This window comes from Excalfactoria chinensis, chromosome 5 (assembly GCF_039878825.1).
Source record: "Excalfactoria chinensis isolate bCotChi1 chromosome 5, bCotChi1.hap2, whole genome shotgun sequence".
In the NCBI taxonomy this organism is placed as follows: domain Eukaryota; kingdom Metazoa; phylum Chordata; class Aves; order Galliformes; family Phasianidae; genus Excalfactoria; species Excalfactoria chinensis.
In genome coordinates, this window is record NC_092829.1 from 33,003,720 (window position 1) to 33,025,375 (window position 21,656).

Sequence of the window (21,656 nt, forward strand, 5' to 3'; positions counted from 1 at the left end):
GCCAAGACAACACCAAAAAGCAATAAACACAATTCAGAAAGCAAATATAGCTCGTTCATTTATCCCACCTCCATAGCAATCAAACCTAGCAGCAAACAGCATGAACTTGTAAATACACTGCGATTCAACAGGAAGCCCTGTGTAAGCATGCTTCTATCTATCCCTTTTACTTTTTCTTCCCCTCCCTTGCAGTAATTTTCTCTCAAGTCTCCCAGTCCTTGTGCCCTTCTTCATCTCCATTTTTCTTTCTATTCTGTTTCATTTTTTACACATGCTATGGTGTGTGAACAAACTATTTTCCTCTGTTCTCTTTTGAAAAAACACAATTTCTCTTCTCCTTATAGCTCAGTTCTTCATTAACCCCTTTCTCGCTTCTCATCCACCTCTTCCACACCCCTCGTGAAGAAAATGACACTCATATGAACGAGGGAACGCTGCACTAAAATCACAAGGATAACCGAGTATCGCAAACCTTCCATGTTTCTGGAACTTATCAGATATCTACAACAAAATAAGTCCTTATTCTGCAGCTTTTCCCGTCTTCTATTTACACACATGAAAGATAAAGCGACCGAAAAACCTAATTATTTACTTTTTACTGAAAGACAGAACTAAATAAGCGATTCAACTTAAGTTGGTTTATAACAACTCTCTCACTCTAGAACCTTTTCTGCTTAAATTGTGTTTTATTAATAAGAGTAGGGAAAGAAGAATAAAAATCGGTGTTACTCTGCCTTGAAGCAACACTCCAGGAAAAATTATTTCTCAAAGGAAAAATCTTATTAGGTTCAGCTGATTTAAGCACTCACGGATTCCAGTAGCAGGGGGTCAACTCACCTCTACAATCATTACATTTGTCATGTATTCTGCTTTTCCCTTAGGCACAGTCTAGTGGTTACTTAAAGTTCTCATGAGGTGATTTAGCTCAATTAATCAATAGAAACTATAGCTGGGGGGTGAGATGGGGCTGATTTGGTGATACACATCAGCTTACTGAGGAGTTAGCCGCAAGACAGCTAACTTAGGGAAGCGGGGAAGAGCACTACGTGGACAGGAGCAGAAAGACTGGGGACAAGTCAATCCCTTTTTCTGCTAAACAGGCCCATTCACCTGACGAAAACTCTAGCCTAAGAGACAAAGTTCTGGCACTACTGTTTATAATATCACAGAATCCATTACACTGCATTATGTTATGGACCTGGGGGTGGTAAGGTAACAAGCCACATCCTTTGTCTCCTTTCTAGCAGGGAACAGTACCTGTACTCAGAAAACCACAAGTAAAATACTTCACATGGATGCCTTGCTTTATGGAAGGATAATCTTTGCCAAGAGCACTTATTTTGGATTCAGGAAGCTCTGATGTTTCTTTGGACTTCATAAAACATTACTCATAAAATAAATCAACCTTCCTTTTTGACAAACTAATTCTAGTGTGAGATGACAAAGCTGATATCACAAACAAGCAATTCACTCTTACCTGTCACCAGAAACAGAGATCAGATGTTTGCAGTCATTACTGAATTTCATCCCAGTCACAATTTCTGTTTGAAATAAAGAACAATCAATAAACCTTTCTTTAATTATTAATTATTATAGGTATATTGACATATAAAATGTCCCAATTACCATAACCAACTAACAAAGAATAGAAAGGGTATCATAAGGCAAAGTAAGCACGAAGACTGAAGTTTCTTCTTGTCTATAATGGAATAGCCTCTGCATGGCAAGAGTATGGTATACACTGAAAAAACAAAGACCACCTTATATAGACTAGTAACTGTGCAAATAAATACATAGCCTAAGAGGCATGCATGTGTGCAAAATTCATTCTAAAAGGGTTTAAATTGGAGTGAAATAAACTACAACTATAACTCAATTACAACCTAGTCCAAAATACCCTCTAGGTAAACTTTGGTAGGGAGGAACCTTCAGAAAGCTTTGACTAGTATCAGATAGTTATATAGTCACCAGCAGAAAAATGCATTCCCAGAAGTCTACATGCCCTACCTGAGTGCCCATACATAGTTGCAACACACTCGCCCGAATAGAAATCAAAGATGGAGAGGTTCTTGTCAGAACAACTGGTTGCAATATAAAGCCCAGAGGGATCCGTTTGCACCTGTTAAGGAAGTTAGAAAAGTGCAAAGACTTGTTGAGAAAGTTTTTTCAAACTGCATGAAAATGGTTTAGAACACCAAAAACAGTTACAGTTGTTGACAGAATTAAATGCAAGTAGTTCCACTGAACTTCAGTTGAGCACCAGACTGCCCAGCATCACAGGACAAATATCCAGCCTCAGTAAGCAGGTAAAACAAACTGACTAACTAGAAAACTATTTCCAACCCAATCAGAGACTAAAGATACTTATATTAAATGCCTTCTTCAAACACTTCACTAGGGCTAAACTACATAGTAAGTACAGCTACTGTCAGCAAATGTTCTGCTTTACATTCCGAAGAACTTTGAGGAATTGAGAGAAAAGTTTGTGTCTTTTTGTAGGAATTATTATATTTAAATAATTATAGCTTTCTTTGGCTAGGCAGTATCTTTGGCTTCAAATGTCACTGTTTGTGTTCTACTTGCTAAACTGTAATGCATGTAATGATCTCAGAGCAACATGACAAATAAGTTTGAATTCCAGAGACAACTATGATCCCTTTGTTATATAACTGTCCTAAAAACAAACAAAGCAACATTAAAAACAATTGAGATTCCCCACTTAAGCTACACATGAAAAAACAAATATTAAAAACAACTCTTTCATACCTCGATGTACCAACATCACTATTAGCACTAGCCCTATAACAACACTTGTTTTACCAGGGGAAGGACAAAGCGGCAGATGCATGCATGCTGCTCCAAAGCCATAGACATACTCAGCAGGTGTGAAAATACGAACAGACTGTCTAAACAGCACTGGGGTTGTCCAGCACTCAAGACCCTAAGAATATGCACTTTTTAAGGCAGATGATGTTTAATTTCATCAACTTATATATACTGAATTATCTCCTGATGAATATTGTTGCAGTTCTGCTCGCTTTTGCAGCATGAGCCTGTGTCGTGCTTTAGACAGAGGACTTAGAGAAGAAGAAGACAGAGAAATTATGATCATCCACCGATTCGTCCTATTTTAGCTTGATGAAATCCACTTTAACTGTCCTTGAGGACAGAGGTAGAAGGAAGAAGAAGCAGGATAAGGAAAAGCAAAGTAGCGAGCAAGTAAGAAGGGTAAGAAGGGTAAAACAAACAAACAACAACAAAAAAAATGGTATTATGTTCAGATTCATATATCAGTTTTTGAGCTCTAAGGCGTACTCAGAAGAGCAGGAAAAGTAAAAAGGGAAGAAGAAAGAAAACAGCTTACTTTGATGAGGGTGCCATCTTCACCTTGGGATCCCTTATACAGCTTCTTCTGCTTCCCACTGCTTATGTTGAAAACCCTGAGGAAAAGGTAAGATAACATCACACATGTAAACCACGTACTGCTCTGTGCCTTCTGTCACCAGGAACCTTCTTCTCCTCATGACAGGCCTCACCCCTGGGAGCTGCAGCCTCTACAAACTATAATCGCCTTTTAAATGGTTTAAGAAACAGGCAGTAATGTGGAGGCCCAAGACTGGATGATTCAGTATCAAGTAGGTTATCTGATTTAAAATTCAGGTTTGATTCTCAAGCTATGATCAAGAATAACTATAGTATCAGGGCACTGCAGAGGAGTCAAGTAGGAGGGAATAAACTTAGTGATACCTTGTAATGGCTAACCATTACATATCAAGAATGGCTGGTAAGCTCCATTCAGTTCCATCTGCTATAAAAATACCAGTGATTTCTTCATACTAAAAGAAATGCTTAAGAGAGCAAAACCATTTATTTACATGAGAATTCAAAAACAAATGACATCTAGCAATGGCACTGAATTAAGTCCAGAACTCTCAGCATCTCACCCAGATACAACAGGGGACACACAACTACAGAGTCTCCTTTGCTTTGAAAGTAGAAGCAGACAGATTGACAAATGGATTAAAAGGGAACAGAGAATAGACTCCACTTGTAAAAAGTGCATCTCGCTCAGTTTTAGGTTCCTTCAGTCCTAGCTACTTCAAAGGAGCTCACGGCTTCTTATTGGACATACCTTTAAAGGCAAAAGTGACCGTAGTACAGTAGCTCTTGTCCCACAGCTCAATGGCATGCTTGCCAAGGAAGGCACACTTTCTCTCCTCAGTAAAAAGACTTTGCTCTGCAGAGCAATGCAGTGAGAAGCCAAGAGCCCAATGGGCATTTTTGCATATCTACACTTTGACCTCTGCCTTTCTCCATGCTGATAAAAGAAAAAACCTCACAGAGTTTGAGGCGAGACCTCAGATCAAAGTGCTGCTGCAAAGAACTAGGACAATGATGGTGCTGGAACTGTCTTGACCTATTCATTCACAATTGCAAGAATATTTTCAAGACAAGAACTGAACTAACCTGATGTTACGATCTTGACAGCCAATAGCTGCGTATTTCCAGCTGGGGTCCACATCCATGTCATATAGAGTGGTCTTCCTAACAATGTGATGTGTTCGGGTAAACTGAACTCCTTCCCCAGTCTAAGCATGTGGGTAAAACGCAATGGCAAAATCAAGTAGTTAACTAATAACTAAAAACTTCTAAATACAGATGAGCCTTCTAACACATACAGCATAAACCAACCCTTCCCACTAACAAGGTCTGCTGGGAAACAGTGTAGCAAACTCCTCCCTCCAGCCCATACTCTTTCACCACTCTTCACGATATCTGGGGCAGCAGAAGAAAAGCAGATATCCTAACAGCTTTCTACTTTGCATATTGCTGAGATGTCATGCTTCACAGAAATAGTTCTCTGATTGTAATCTCTTGTACTGAGACAGAGTAGGAAACACTGATGCTGAAATAGCAATAAGGTCCTACACAAACTCTGATATCACTCTTTAAATTAATTCTTTTGTGGGGAGATTATTAAAAAAAGAAAACACCTGAAAAAAACAATACAAAGCTGCAACGATGTTACCTTCTGTGCAGTGCGGAAGTAGATGCTCTTGTCTGCCCCACAGCTTATCATTCGCACTTTCCCATCATTGGCTAGAACAAAAATGAAGGAGCCGATAAAAACATAAATACAAATACAAGGTGAAAGAAATGCTTCCATTTATACCACTGCCCTTTTATTCCACTCCTAATTAACTAAAACTGGCTCTACCTTAGCCGTAATGATGCTGCAGCAATACAGAAGCCTATTTTAAGGGACAGAATTTGTTAATACTCCAAGTGCATGAGTCCTCAATACAGAGAACTTACATAACAGATTAGGATGTAAGGATGTAATTCTGTCTTCTCTCCCAGTAACATGCTAGCATTCTTATTCCCTATGTGCCATAACCCTCTGTAGCAGTATGACAAGAAAAACTCAGTACACTCAGTATAAGCTGAAAATGGACAATAGGCACATTTCAGTCTTCAAACTCAGTCACATATTTCTTGCTCTCTTTTTTTATTTAAGGGTCAAGATTTTTTCTTCCCTTAGCACTCTGCTAGCACACAAATCTATTCCTTCATCAAAGCAACATCTCAATGGAATGAAAACGTACCCAATATCACATAAGCCCACTTGAACAACACAACAGCACCCACTTAGAGCAAGGCTGCATTTAGCTACAGAACTGCACAATGGCCTTAGCTGCCAGGGCTGAGTGCATTTCCCCCATCTCATGGGAGTTCAGCTCACTGCATTCAAAGCCAACTCACCAAAAAGACAGAGCTACCAGAGGACTTTGGCCAACTTTAGAGCTACTTGAGAAGAAAGCTTGAAAGATCCTCGGCAGTTCTCTGAAGGTATTCTATGAAACTTCAGCAAGGTCCCCACTCTTCACTTCAAAGCTACCTTTAAAGCTCAGGTTCTCATCCTTGAACCGCAACTAAACATCACTGCAACAGCACTGCAGCCACACCTATGCCTGGCTACATACCTACTGATCCAAATCCTGACCCTTACATTCAGTTTCCTGATTTGCACTCAAACCTGCCTTGTAGCTACAGACTTGCTTGGAAGTCACTTTATTGTGATCAGCCCTATTGATCAGACTGACTCTGACTTGCTAACTTGTCTTCCTGATTTGATCTTGGATTTATCTTATCACTATAGATTTGTCTGGTGATCTGAATTGCTGTCTTGATCTAGTTACTGTAACTGGACTCTGCCTGCCTTAAAAAGGTGGAAGAAATAAAAGGGAAAAGAAGGCACCTCCTGTTAGGACTAAAGCTACAGATGACAAAAATGTAGCTGTATCTTTAGTCTGGTCTAACCTAGTATTTAAGTAGATAAAATGTCTTCATGGCCACAGCGAGACAATAGGACAACAGCAGTACTCAAGTCCAACTTTGGAGAGAGACAATGGGTATCTACCTGCAAACTTCACAGAAGTGATGGAAGAAGAATGTTCATCCAGGGTCTGCTGCAGGCTGTAGTCCTTTCCAGCATCCAAGACATGAATCAATCTATCCCGACTGGCTGAGGCTAAGAGCTTTAGCCCTTTAAGAAAGCCGAAAAGAGGGTAAGACCATTACTGAAAATCCATTTTCTCTTCCAGTCACCATTTTACAACAGCTTCTTCTTAAGTCATCTAAGGGACATAACGTTATAGTATAGCGAATTGCATGGATACAAAGAAATGTCCTCAGGTTTCACACAACAACAGAAAGAACAAGTTTAAATCCCAGCCTACAGTATTTCAAGGAAGAGTAAAAGGAACACATATTTTTCAAAGTCTGGTTCTGCCGGCCCAGTAGAGGGAAATAATTGCAATTACCTGTGTCAGGTTTGGAGTACTCCAGGCATAGAATCTCAGAGTCATGGGCTTCTACCTTCAGCATTTCCTGCAGAGACTGCAATTCATATATCCTAAGACATAATACAACTGATTTCAGTATGTTAATAAAACCTGCAAGGTCTGGGTTTGATTTTCATGACTATGCAGCTCTCATCCTGTGCAAGAAGTTCCATGCAATTACCTGAGAGTGCCTATCCTGTCCCCCGAGGCCAGGTGCTCCCCACTGGGACTCACACAGACAGTGCGTATCCCCACCTTTGTGTCCATCACTTGTGTATCAGCTTTGTCTGCACTTCCCCCTGAGTTGTAGTCTGTGTCCAGAAGTACCTGAGTGTTGTCATCTACATAGATTATTTTCATCAAGTCCTGAGGGAAACAATAAACCAGAAAAACATTTAGTTACAAAATATTAAAATGAAGTATCCTTACAAATCAGACTTCTGGACAACATAAAAACTTCTCTGGCAGTAATTCTGTAATCGGTGACGCCTTTCAGCTAAAATCCCTAATCCCTTTCATACAGCAGGGGAGAAGTCTTACAGATGTGGCTCACAACCACCACTTGCAAACCATTCCCCTCTGGGCTGGAAATTAACAGTATCTCCCACATAATAAGAAAGCTCTGAGATTAGTAATTACAACATAGTAGGGGATACAGTAGGAATCCAGAAGACCATCTAAGGCACACCCATGCCTTTTGAGAACCCTCCAGCAGGGATAGCAGAATATTTTTCCACTATAAATTGCTGAGAACAGGCAAGATCAGGGCTGCTTTGCTCACAGATCTTTCAACACAAGTGACAACGGTGAGGGCAAAATATTTCTCATTCAGTTTTCCCAAGTCTTTGTCCTGTTTAATACACCCTTTCCACATAAATCTCAAGGTGGTTACACAACACAGGGATTTGGTAAAAGAGCAGTAGTTTTCCTGATGCATGTGGTATGAAGCAGTTTGGAAAAGACTAAACTTAGTCTACCCTTGGGTCATTTACAGAAAAAGCAACAGTCCCCCAGGGCCATTTCAGACAAACTGTCTTTACACATGATACTCCCTTTATGTTTCTTCAGTTCCATATATTTTACTAAACATTTGCTCTACTTACAGAGAAACCTTCACTGACTTAGAGGTCTAGAGAAGTTTGAGCCTTAACTTGGAAACACTTAAGTATTAAAAAAGAAACAATCCTGAGGGCAAAGAGGAGTTCAAACCCTGGGATCTTACATTGCTCAGGATGTTGCGGTGCAGGGCAGTGCCATGAATGTTGGAGCTCTCAGTGTTCCACAGACGAATGGTGTTGTCAGAGGAGCAGGTGATGAAAGATCCAGGGGGGAGGCATGACTGATTGCTGTCCTTCACCTCAGGATACATCTAAAGGCAGGCAAAATCAACCTCTGAATGTGACTGCCCTGCACTGGCATCACCAGCAGCAAATTTCATAACAAAATTAAAGAACTGTCCTCTCCATTCTGGTACAGCAAGAGACAGACAGAAATCCTCCTAAGGAAAATGTGTTCCCAAACTAGAATTTCTCATTCACTTGAAATGTTATCAAGATTATAAACATGCTTCCCTGAATGTAGAAGCCTGCAGTGTCAGCGTCTTTTTGTTTCTAATTATTCAAAAGCTACACAGAAATGTTTGAGAATTTCAAGTACTAATGTGGATTTCTAAACCAGGAGGAGAGATGTAATTACCCAGTATACAAGAAGAGTTCTCAGCCTCTTCCCACTTACTTTCCTTCCACTTTTCTCTTTCCTGACCACTGTCAGGATATATACCATCATACCAATTGTACCGTTTCCTCTATCCTCCTTTCCTATGTCCATTCAAGGGAAGTCAACTAGATAAAATGGAAGGCAATAACCACTTGAGAGACTAATGCAAGAAGTATTGGTTAATGAGGATCAGAGCTGAGACCTGATTTCTTGTTTCATTCCTCTGACTTCGGAGCACTTCCTCCCCCACAGACCTTAAGCAGCTTTTTTTGAAGTCAGCAGTAAACTCTTGGGCACTTGTGAAAGAAGCCCCTCCGTCCAGCTCTGTACAGTTCAGTCTCTTCTCTGACTTCTCATCTTTTAGTAGCAAGATTTAGTAGCAAGATGCAGTAACACTGAACTCCAACACAAGCCCCATAAAAACCACAATAATCACAGATGGAAAGATCAATCAATTTTCTTCTCTCTGCATTCAGTGTTTACATTTAAGTTTGGCAGTTCTTCAGATTACTTCCCCAGCCACAATTTGCAACCCAAGTCTTATACCTGGAGACAACATCCCCATCTGTCTTTACCTCAACATTCCACACACAGGAGGAGTGATACAAAGCCGAGTAGACCTTGCCCACTTTCTTCGGGTCTTTGACATCCCATACATACAGGCTGTGGTCATTGTATACACAGGAAAGCCACTGGTTGGTGGGGTCAAAGGTCAAGGCAATTGTGTCCGGATACTTCGCATCAGCCGTACCGGAGAAAAGACGACTGTGCAAAGAGAGGAGAGCCTGGTTAACTTGTGCTTTCCTGGAGTTTGAGCAAGGAGGTCAAGCACAGGAGTGCAGATTCACTGCAGGGATTTGGAAAGTACAGTTGTTCATACACATACAAAGAGCAGTTGGCTGGGAAGACCTGTCTGCTGAACAAGCAAAGCCCCAAGGAAAGCCAGGAAGTGCCATAACAAAAGTCATTCCCCTTACCATGCAACCCAGAGTCCCACCACAGATAGGCATTTCACTCTCCCTGAAGGACCACCAAAGAGGATACTTAATCATCACTGGAGGTCATCATCATTTACCAGTGCATAACCAAGTGGCAAATCCAAGTCAAGCAACCTCAAAAGAAAGGAAGGTTCATCTTTTGGTGGGTGCTACTTTTTGTTTATTGATTGCAGAAACTGCTCCTTTGCAGCAATGTGGGGAAGACTGCCACATTCAAAAGACAGCATACCAGCATAGTGGACAAAGAATGATTCATTTCAGTTGCTGCCTATCTGTTATGCTTCCCTTTCACCTCTGCCCCACACAAAGGCTGCTTGGAACACTCATGAGATAGGAAACTGAAGACAGGCAGCCCCTTCTAGGCAGGCAAGCAAACTCAAATACAGAAAAATTCTGCAGAATAAGGAAATGTGCCCTTTACCACATCACAACAAGATCATGCTACACAAACCCTGTATCTCCTCAACAGGAGCCTCCTATTAATTTCTGCTGGCATGCGCATAGAGAAGAAGCTATCTCCCAAGTCTCACAGTGATGCTAACAATATTGAGTAAGATAATTATTGCAGACTGACAGAGTGTCAACAATAGGTAATTTAAAAGGACTGATGGAGATGCAAGAATGAGGGCCAATGTATCTATTACAACAGACAACTGGAGCCCTGCTACTGCAAGTGCAAAGCTTTGAGGTCTGGAGGAGTGTAGCCCAGATCCTATCAAAAAATCAAGTCATGAATACAGCTGAGGGCAGCTGCAGTCAACTAAAAGCTGGCTTTGGCATTCACATGGATATAAAGAGTCCTGTGTTTTCAAGCTTCTTTGGAAGTAATAAAAAAATTAAAATTGCAGCCTACTCTAAGAATGCATGTTGAAGAATCACACAAATGTTTCAGCTTGACTGACAAAGAGAGCAGCAGACAGAATTCTTAAAAGATCTGTGTATGCAATTGCTTGGTTTAGCACTTCCAAAAAATGATAAACTTTAAGCTGAGATAGATCTCTTTCCAGCTCAATTACTGGACCTACCGCCACAATTCACTGATACCCTAAAAGAGAGCTACACAGTGCATTATTTAAACTTGTTCCTCAAGTTACCAATAAGTTTAGAGGAAGTCTGTTGAGACACCCAAGAAAAAATTGTTTCTGTCTCCAAATATCCACAAGAATGATGGCTGGATTCATACACCCTTGGATTTCCTTCCCTACTAGGGACAGCAGTGGAAAAAGTGATAGGAAAAAAAAAAGGGAAATAATCCATCTATCTCAGAAGGTCAGAAATTGAGAGACAGGACAGAAGATACTGACACAAGGGAAGAAAACAAGACAACAATGTACAAAATAGAGAGGAGAAAAACCAAAGGCAACAGTAGAAGATCTTGTTCCATAAAAGACTGCAGGGAAGCCTTTGAAATAACATTCCATGAGAGCCTGGGATTTCTGTTAATAAAAGAAAGCTGCTACAGAGGAGAGTCTTCAACATTCACCAGTGATAAGCAAAGGATGTGCCATGGCACAGGGCAACTGAAGTGTGGCACAGCATCCCATATCTTCTCTGCCTGTCTGCTCACTGCATCCACTGCCAAAAAGCTGCCAGATATTAGCAATTCCAGGGAGATGAGAAAGAAGACATGCTGTGTGAACCAGCAAACAGCTTTTGGCTGTAGCCCAACCCATTCCAGGCAAGGCTGTTACAGTTCTAGGGGGGTCTGCCACACACTGCCTATTTTAGTCCATAGAAAGAGCACTTAGCAGATGGCAAAAGTCTGGGGAACAATTTTAACCCATACAAGCCTTCCTTGCCCACTTCCGCCCTCTCCACAGTACCTGGCTTCAGTCACACTCGCGATGTCTGTTCCTAAAAAATGCGGCTTCGGCAGTGTGGTGACAAAGTGAAGGTTCAGAGGGTTAAAAATCCGCACGGTGCCATCAGCGCAGCCACAGAAGATGTAATCATGATTCACAGAGATGCAGTTTGCCACAGTAGTCTGAGGAGGACATAGCACACAAGGCTTGTAAGAAATGTGCTCTCACTTCAAAGGTCACCAAACACACAACAAAATGAACAGTAGCTTGACAGACAAAGGAATCATGGTTGGAGAAGTGAAATGAACTTGAACGCTGGGAGTAAGGAAAAACGTAATATTCAAAGTTTCTTTTCTGAAAAGCTTCTACTTCAGCCTTGCTCTGAACTTTGCTCTGTGACATCCAGCACTGCTGGCAGGCAAGGAGGACCTCACCCTGTACTACTGCACCAATACATTACCTGTCCAAGAGGTCAAGAAAGAAAAATAAAATCATTCTCTCCCTTCCAATGGTATCTATACAAAGGGCAGAAAATGGAAAAAATGGACCATGATGATAAGGGGATGAGTTCAATGCAAAACTGTTTTCCAACTTACTGTGAAGCTGTCTGTATTCTGAGCAAGAGTGAAAGGCAGAGTTTAAAGAAGAAAAAGGAAAGAAAAGAAGAGGCATTTCACTTGAGAGAAAGTATGGAAAGATTTTTGTCTTGGTTTTAACACGCTGGATCCTTTCAGGTGAACATCCTACAATCAGTGTGAATGAAAACAGACCCTGTAAAATTCTTAACTATGGGCCTGCTGGTTTAGAATAGCCAAATTCACTACCTACTACTTAGGAAACCAAGAACTGAGATGCAAGCCAGGTTAGACACTGCAGAGAAAGCAGAAGTTAGAATCCTTCTAACGCTATTTCTTACACAGAAAAATCCAGGAGGGACAACACAGGGGTTGCCAAAGCTACTTCAGGACATTGCTTTTTCAAAAGGCAGTGGCTGTAACACAGAGTTAAGAATGAAAGACCCTCAGTGATTAATAAGGTCCCTTTGACAATAATCAATGCCATTTTTGTCTGGCTTTCCAACTAACATAAGCCACAAAGTGGCAGAGACCCAATGACTTTCACTAGCTTGTGCTCTCCAAGTGTTCTTACTATCTGTTGTTCCTGCTCTGCTTCAGCAGGCATGAATATCACAGAACATGCAAACACAAAACTCACCCTCAGCTCCACCCATTTGTCTAACAGCCTTTTTTCATTGAATTCACACAGCAGGCCTGAAGATGTGATACAGAAGGTGCTGTCAGCTTTTTTGCCTCTTCCACATGCCACATCTGCAAAGAAGTTGTTCCTCAGTTCTCCAAGCAATCCCGAGCGACCTAGTAAGGGGACTGTGGCGTTGACCTATCAATAAAAATACAGTTTGTTAGAAACAGTGAAGCACTCTAGGAAGACTTTTTTTTTTCCACCCAAGAAAAGAGAAACAGCATCAAGCCTTAAGTACTGAAAGGCCTCAAAGAAAAAGAACTGCAAACAGCCCACAAGAATATGCAGTGACATGCTTTACCTGCTGTAGGTGGACCCACTGGTTGCATTTTATAACCAGTATTAACAATTCAGTGGGACAGAACATGATTAATGCCACCAAAAATGGGCTTCCAAACATTGACCTTTTCATGGTCAATCTGTGATTTATACCAAATGTCAACAGGTTGTCCAAGCATGAAGAAGGAACATCTGTTCATAAGCACTCAAAAAAATAAGCATATACTGACTCCTGTTCCCCAGGTTAAACACTTATTTGACTGCTCAGAAATACAATCACAACTTCTTAAGATGCTTGTACTGACATCAAACAGCTCTCCCTACTTCTGTGCTGCAAGGATATCAATAGCTGCAGCTCTTTTCTACCTTTTTTCTCTCCTTTTGTACATTTGACTACCATAGAACAAGTAAAATGCTGTACATCTCTAACAGCCATGCCCCTGCCTCAGCACAGGGTAAAACAAGCTGCCTTAGCAGCATGCATTTGCTATCAATCTACAGAAAGATAAAAACTTGACAGCCAGGGATGTGGAGCTGTTCCTGAATTTGTTTTCCTTTCCTTCCCCCTCTTCTTTCTAAATTTATAATTTTCTATTCCTTTTCTTTCCAAGTTTCAGCTAGATCCTTCTTCTTCAAAAAGGTGGTCAGGCACTGGAACAGGTTTCCCAGGGAGGTGGTTGAGTCACCACTAGAGGTGTTCAAGAACCATCTAGATGTGGTACTGAGGGACATGGTTTAGTAAGGAATATGAATGGTTTAATTGGATAATCTTAGAGGTCCTTTCCAACCTTTTCCATGATTCTGTGATTCTAGCAAAATCAGAGAATTCCCAGTTACTGTGGCTTATTGAGACAAAATCCACCCTGCCATAAAATGAAATTACTTGTTCACAGCTTGTCTTTTAATGGCCTTTTTCTTACCTTGGAAGTCTTGCTGTCATCCAGGTACCAGAACTTGATGTGTCGATTTCCAGCAGTGACAAAGTAACTGCAGTCCTCTGAGAATGATACGGCTGTCACTTTACTTGAGACTTTGTTGGCTGCCACTACAATGTTTTTCTGGAAATACAATCATTTAGATAGCTTGATTATTTATTTATTTATTTACTTATTTTGCTCAGAAGCAAAGGAAACTCATTCCAATTACAGGTACATATTCATTACAAGTGCTGCAGTAGCACCATTCAACATTTTTCACTTCTGAATACAACTTCCTCAGAGGAAGCTGAGAGGGCTGATTTGGCAGGTAGAACAATTCACATTTACATTCAATTCCCTCTTTCACATGGACTGAGACTGAGAAAAAGTCAGCAGTCCTGCACTATTGCCTACAGGAACTTGCCGTTTGAGTCTTGATATGCTGGTTGCCCCATCACAGAGAACTCAGAGCAAATCCATTTCCCTTTCTAAACAGGAAGGCAGGCCATAAACCAGCACAAGGAGGAGCTCTCCCAGCCTCCAGACAGTAATGTGGGCAAACCATTTGAGCTGGGGGACAGGTATTTTCCATAAGGAAAACAGTACTTGTTCCTTCATGAATTCTCTCTTCTCCTTCAAGACAGGAAGCTTTATGGAAAGATCCAAAACACAAAAAGACCATGTCTGTACTGCAAAATACAAAGCAAAACCTGCTGCACTTCTCTATGCACCTCAAAAGGTCAAAGAACTTTAGTCTACCTTCTCCTCGCCTTTCTCCAATGATGAGAATAGTGAATTAAAAAGTTTTCTCCTCTGTCTGTGGTGGGTTTTCAGTGCTGTAGCACACAGCTGGCAAAAGTGTACTATTTATGACTGCTGCTTTTAGGAAGAGGTTGTTTTGCTTTTTTTAATAGACAAGCAAGCAGCACACACAAATATTTTCTAAAGGATGAGACACAGTTTTTCTTTCCACAGACTGTTGCCCCAACCTAATGGCAGACATTTGGCCTACATCAGCTTTCACCCACCATGCCTTCTATAAGTTCCCATTCCAAATCATCAACAAACGAATTAAAGTATTAAAAACCCCAAAACAATGAAAGTCAAATGAGCCAGGTGCATCCACTATCACAAGGAGGAATCACTGGCTGAAGAAAGTTTCCTTCCTCAATCTCATGAATTGTTTTTCTAATAAGCTTTTAGGAAAGCACAAGGCTTTGCCAAGGCTTCAAAGTTCAGGCTCTTCTGACAGGACAGCAAGATGTCACACGTCTCCAAGTATAGAGAATACCCCTTCAGCAAAGTGATTTAGACCACCCCCAAGGGATTGGAGCTCCGTCATGTCCAAACTTGTCTGCATCTATGAATGTCAAGAAGATAATAATAAAATAGAGGCTGGAAGCAAGATGGAACCAAAATAGGTTACTGACAGACTGTCTGCTCTTTTTAATTTAGCAATACTATTGCCCACCCAGCCTCCTGGAGAGCTTACCTTCCATGACCACACGTTGACTATCATGTCATGTTGGTACCCCACGGACACAATGTACTTGGAGCTGGGAGAGAATGCCACACAGGCCACCCCGTACTTGTGCTCCTGGAGCTCCGCCACCTGGGTTCGTTCGGCCACATCCCACACCCGAACAGCTGGCATGTGCCCGCTCTGGAGGGGAGAACAACAGAGAACAGTAAACATTAACTTCTGAGGTGGGTTCTGATACATATGGGGAGGGTGGCTTGGAAAAAGATGTCCATATACTGAAATTGCAGGAGGTTGAGATTAGACTTGAGTTCCTGCAAATCTTTAAAGCCCATATTGAGACTGACAACCAAATGAAAATATGCACTTGAACAGGTGTCTGAAGTGTCTTAAAAGTAAGACTATATCTCCTGCTTTAGTCTTTTTCTTACTCTTCTCACAAAACAGCCAAAGTCTGTAACACTACTTTTCATGCATATCCCTTATGTTTGCAATGGGAATTCACAGCCAGTCTCTGATGAGGATGATGTGACACAGCATCTCTGGACTCAGTGAACTGCCTAATGCAATGTGGACATCAGAGATCTCAAATCAGGTCATGCCACACAAAAACATGACGTGAATGTTCATATTAATTATCATATAGCATTTCAGGAAGGCACCATTTCTGTCACGAAGGTAACAAACACAGATGAATGCAAGCTGGTAGAATGTAAGCAAGGTAGTGATGAAGAAAAAAGACACTGAGGTAACAGACCCTCTTTGTTTTTTACACTTCTTCTCCAGAGAAAGAAAAACTCACAGACTTCAGAAATGTCAATTCAGCAACTTCTGCCAGACAATTCTTTTTTTTTATCTGTTATTAAACCAAAATAAAACAAGAAGCAGCAGATGAGCTGAAACATTGGCCAAGAATGTGTCTGATTAGCAAATTCTACTCCAGAACCTATTCATGATTTCACATTGCAATCTGCCAAACCAGTAGCTTGCAAAATAATATTTCCATGGCAACGAGGCAAAATGGTACTTTTTCTGATCATGGCTAAGTCATCTGATTGTGTAGCAGAGGCAACTTTTATGACAAGAAAGAGAAATGAAAGCTTTGATAACTCAGAACTGTGAATGTTTAATTGTCTTGTCCAAAAGCTTTGCCAAGTGACTGTGTGTAGCCTGGAAAAGTGCTATGGTCAGATTTTGCTGCATTTGTTACAGTTCTTTCCCCTGCAAGACAGAGCTCAGGTCTCAAGTTGGCTGTCAAGATGTTACTGTGAGATAAATCAGTTGCTTTTCCAAGCAATTACTGCCCTTAAACACATATATACATGTATATATATATATGTACACACACACACACATATATACTTCTCAGCATCTTAGAAGATACTTAGAAACTTTAACAAATTGAATTCATATTCATAACAAATGCTCACCAAAAGCAAGCTCTGTATGGTTCCCATACATGAGGAATTTATGCCACCACAGGAAGAAAGTTAAAAATATGTGAAATATATATGAAATATTCAAAAGACATTTGATGCATATGGAAGGCCAAGGATAAGCCTCTGTGCTCTCCTTCCTGAAAAGCCAGTCACGCAAGAAGTTGAAATGGAACGAGGCAGTATTAACATGAGGCTGCTAAAAGCCAGTTCGACATAGTTAATTCAGTATGCATTTCCCTGTGGGACCGCCCATAGGACAAAGTAAGAAGAGACTGCTGACACCAGCAGGGGACACTACTCCACCAAGTAATATCTCAGATGGGAGGCACGTGGGAGGATACCAAAAAGAGAAATGGTCCTATGACAGAGTGAGACATGTTTTGCAGCAACACTGAAAAAAAGACAAAATTTTCACATATAACTGGAAAAAAAAAAAAAAAAAAAAAACAAACACAACCAACCAAAATAAAAATAAAAACTTGTCATTTTCCCTAGTAAAGTGTTGAGCTGAAAATCTTAGGTTGTCAGTAAGAAAAATATCCACATCATTTTTCATTTCTCTTCCTATTCCACATGAATAAATAGAGCAGCAGAGAGGTACAAAAAACACGGATTTTTATTTTTTTTTAAATTTCCTTATGCATACAGAAAAGAAAATTACATGTAAACATACAACGCTTTTATATACTTACCTTAAGACTTCTAGAGTATAAGGAGGCACTAAGAACACACTACAGTATAGAAGCTCTGATGGAAAATCTTGGGGGGTGGAGGGGCTGGGGAGATATCAAGTCTGCCTCTGTCCTGAAACACTACTGCTTCCATCCTTGGCCCTGATGGGGAGTCACCCACTGACATGACAGCTGCCATTGCAATGACTGCTCTAGGGACACCTGAAGTGCACAGCCACCTTCTTGACAGCCTGAACACAGAGCTGTGATATATTTCTTCCTTCTGTGGCCAAGGCTCGGGAGGGGACCTGTTTCACACATGCTTGCTTTCCATGTCTTCAAGAGGCACAGACTAGTGGTAAACTACCATTAATCTCAAAAAAGAGCAAACTGAGCCCAATCCTAAGAGAGACAGTGAAGATTTCTGTACATTTCTAACATCCAGCAATTCCAAATTCATGACACACACTCCAGGTCTTGAGCTTCCAATGCACAACACACATGCAGTGCAGTTATCCATATTCCCCCCCTTAGGCATGTTTGAAAAGAGGAAGCAATTGTCACCTCCAGTCAAACATACAATGCCAAACCACAGGCACTCAGATCTTCTGTCACTATTCCAAAAGCTCCAGTCCATACGTACTTTTCACTTTTTGCACAACACAGTTCAACCTCAAACTCTGTTTAAGATTAAGGGCCATCCAAGTATTCTTCACCGTGCTAGAGTAGAGCCACACTGTGTGTGCCCTCTCACTTATTTCCAGTCTACCTTCAGCCCACACAAGCCACTGCAGAAGATTCATCCCCTAAGCTAATGAAAAAAAAGCACACTAAAAAACTGCCAGCAAGACCATCCAGAGCTGCCCATAACCTGATCAGTCCTTCACGAGATGCAATATTAAGATAAGTTTCTCTTGGCAAAGGCTGTTGTTCACTGGTTTGTTTTTTCTAACACTCTCTGCCATGCTTTAAAATGGGCTAGACAAGGTGTGCCTCTCTTCTCCCACACTTACCTCTCCTGTAACCAAATATTTTCCATCTGGAGAGAAAGCGAGTGCTGTAATTGTTTTCCTAAAACAGAGAAAATGACACTGAGAAACATTTCCAACAAATGATTTCATTTCAATACATCATGATTGGGGAGTAGGCTGGGACAAACTGGAAAGAGACTCAAATCATACATACTAGCCTGACACAATAGTTTTGCTTTACTAGAAGTCTTAACACTTGCCCTGGGGATTCCCTGGTGCCCAAATCTCTAGCAGTATGCCTACAGCACTGGACACACTCCAAATATTGAGGTTCACCCTCATATTCGTGTCTTTATTCTAGACACAGGACCAGTGTGAGTTCTGACTCCAATAATGAGGCCACAGTTTCACATGAGGAAAAAAAAAATACAAAAAACCATACAGATACCAAAATAAGTTCCTGCAAGGCCTCTTCCAAGTTGTGCCTGATGACAGTTCCTCATGGGGCCACAAAATTTATGAGCTGTTGCCTCATCAATAACAGCACCCTACATCAGAAGGAGGTAGAGTTAAGCCAGCAGGCAACTCTCACGGAGGGGATTAGCTGGGAGCAACAGAAGTTCCTATACTTTGCTCAAGCCTTAAAAAACTTGAAATCCACTTCCTACAGAGAGCCAAGTTAGCTTGAAACTTTACTCACCTGGAACTGTTTAGAATATGGTGTTGCTTATTTTTTCTAGGGTTGAACAGCACAACAACACACCTAGATGGAAGAAAAAAAGTTTGAGTAAGTGTATCTATAAAGAAAAACAAAGAGCTGTCCTTGCTGACAGAACAGCAGTGTACAAAGCTTCAGAAAGATGTTCCATCCCCTAACTTCACAAGCTGAGCTTTGGCCTTCCAGGAAATACAAAGGAAGAATCACAAATCTCTCCCATATGGAGGTGTTCTGTGTGCTAGTATCATAAAAATTACCTTTCCTGCATTTGTAAGCCGTAAGTCTCTGATTGCTCATGCTGGACAGAAAGGTTAATGATGAGTCTATGCAATGGCTCTAATAGATTAAGTCCCCTGCCATAAAAACAACCATATGTACCAACCCACCACAAGCAGCCTGAAACATTTCCAGGTCAGGCATCTTCTCCACTCCCCATAAGCACCCAACAAAGTTTCAAAAATCCTCATGTAACAGCACTTGTTTGGTAGAAGAGAGCAGTAGCCACTGGTTACATTTAAAACAAAAAAAAAAACAAACACCACTACCAAAGTGTCTTTCCCACTTGCTCCTGAGAGCATAAAAGGAAAGAAAAACTGGCCTCAGGCAGAACAGCAATTGCTCTAATGACTCTGCGTCCTATCTCTCACTTCATCTCTAAAATAGAAATTGAGGGTTTTGTCTCTCACACTGTTAACATACACTGCCAATGCTCAGAGTCCTGGCTCCTCCTTCACAGCCATGCCAGCAGAGCACTGCCAGATATCCAAGGTCCGCTGCCAGCGGCCCTAGCTGCCAGGGACTGCATTTGTATCACCATCACACTCAGGCTCATCCACAACATGTGCCACAAACATCAGTCACAGGAAAAAAGGAACCGTACAGAGAAGTAGCACAGTTGGTCCAAAGTAGACAAGGGATATGACAAAAGCATAAGCATTATGGTAACAATATCCCAACATAGGCAGCAAACAAGTGACACAGCTTGACACCACACTGCCCAGGACCCTCTCTGGGATCCCAGCAGCACTTGGTGCTCACAGTGCTGTAGGCCCAGGTTTGGCAGGGTCTCACCTCTGCCATCTCTGCAGAGGCTTGCATCTCCTTCCCTGGGCCAGGCAGCATCCCCTTTACATGGTCTGGCAGGGCTACCTGCCAGAAGCAACTTACATCTTGAAATGGCAAAGAGAACAGGAAGGAGTACTGACACACCAAGGCTTTGAGCTGAAAGTCCCTGGTGGAAGCAGTCATATTCCATTAACTTCACTAGTTCAAAGCAGACCCAGTCAGATGCTACCAAAGCTTTAACCTCCAAGTCACCAGCCATTCACAAGAAATGTCCCAGAGTGGACTACTCTACATTTCCTCCCATCATTCTCCATTCATGCCCCATGCAGAAGGCCATGGCAATACAGGCATCAAGCTTTCTTAACAGTAAAGGCTAGCAGCCATGACTGGAAATACAATCCTGTGCAAGAATGCAGAAGAGGAAATAAGGAATCTGTTCAGACTGAGATTGATCCTTCCATACTTATTATCCTGGGGAACCAATCTGGAGTTTCAAGTCAAAGCTATGCTATTAATTTCTGAAGGATTACTGTAAAGAAGCAGGTGGTTTGTGATTCATTAACAAGCCCAGTGAGGTTAAGCCTTGTAAATCATCAGATATAGAATAGGAAGTTAGCGGATGTGAATATCTGTCTAATCCCAAATCTCCAACTAATCAGAAAAGCAAAGTAAAACTCCACTATGTTAAGTTTGATACGTTTAATGGTCTAAAATACTGTTGGGTTATTGACAATGATTAATTTTGCTAAAAATAAGCTTCAAAGAAAATATCAGAAAGAATAAAGGGAAGACTCAACATCCTGGAAAAGAATTTCCTACACATTCTGCAGAAGAAAATGACTTCACAGAACTGAAGGCAGTCTAAAAACACAGGAAAGATATAAAAAACAAACCATGGTCTTCAAATCAGGTAAATAAACAAACTACTTCCTAGTATAGTGAGCCACTAAGATCCAGTTCTTTGCTGTTAGTAGCTTCCAGAACAGAGCCTTTGACCACTCACAGTCATGAATTTTAGCTCAGCTGAGCTCCATAGTTGGTAGTCCCCCTGTGAACCTGCCTTCATTTCTCCTTATTGGCTCCCAGTGATGACCAGATCTCCAGTGGGAAGGTAAGGGACAACCACCTCAATACCAGGGATAACTGACAAACTACTACAAGAGCCGCACAGGTTAGAGTCCCACAGCAGCAGTCACAGACATGGGTATTTTAACTCTGTCCTAAGAAACACTTTTTGCTCACTGACTTGAACTCATAATGAATAAACTCTAGCAAGAGGAGGAAAAAAGAATTTTAGAAATAAGAGTATCTCTGTACTAGCCTGCAAATATTGACTAATGCCACAAAAAAGTATCTTTAACCCATAGACTTACCGAAAAAAAGATTGCACATGGTTATGTTGAGCTGTAAACTAGACTTGCTAATCAGTTATGGACTCATATTCCAATTAAGTCATTTGGCTAAGCTAAAGAAGCCTCTTCAACTTTCTTTCTTG

General features: G+C 41.2%; 1 protein-coding gene across 1 annotated transcript in view; it reads right to left on the reverse strand.

Moving 5' to 3' along the window:
• The window catches only part of MAPKBP1 (mitogen-activated protein kinase binding protein 1), a 92,642-nt gene that overhangs the window by 25,627 nt on the left and 45,359 nt on the right, over positions 1-21,656 (reverse strand). Inside the window, exons 3-19 of the mRNA XM_072337677.1 lie at positions 19,079-19,141; positions 18,421-18,478; positions 15,310-15,480; positions 13,821-13,958; positions 12,577-12,759; positions 11,958-11,975; positions 11,383-11,543; positions 9,137-9,326; positions 8,068-8,214; positions 7,027-7,211; positions 6,825-6,916; positions 6,422-6,547; positions 5,030-5,100; positions 4,468-4,589; positions 3,365-3,440; positions 2,008-2,119; positions 1,478-1,541 (exon numbers count right to left, since the gene is read on the reverse strand). Of these exons, the coding sequence (XP_072193778.1) occupies positions 1,478-1,541; positions 2,008-2,119; positions 3,365-3,440; positions 4,468-4,589; positions 5,030-5,100; positions 6,422-6,547; positions 6,825-6,916; positions 7,027-7,211; positions 8,068-8,214; positions 9,137-9,326; positions 11,383-11,543; positions 11,958-11,975; positions 12,577-12,759; positions 13,821-13,958; positions 15,310-15,480; positions 18,421-18,478; positions 19,079-19,141 (1,977 nt within the window). The remainder of the gene's footprint in view (positions 1-1,477; positions 1,542-2,007; positions 2,120-3,364; positions 3,441-4,467; positions 4,590-5,029; positions 5,101-6,421; positions 6,548-6,824; positions 6,917-7,026; positions 7,212-8,067; positions 8,215-9,136; positions 9,327-11,382; positions 11,544-11,957; positions 11,976-12,576; positions 12,760-13,820; positions 13,959-15,309; positions 15,481-18,420; positions 18,479-19,078; positions 19,142-21,656) is intronic.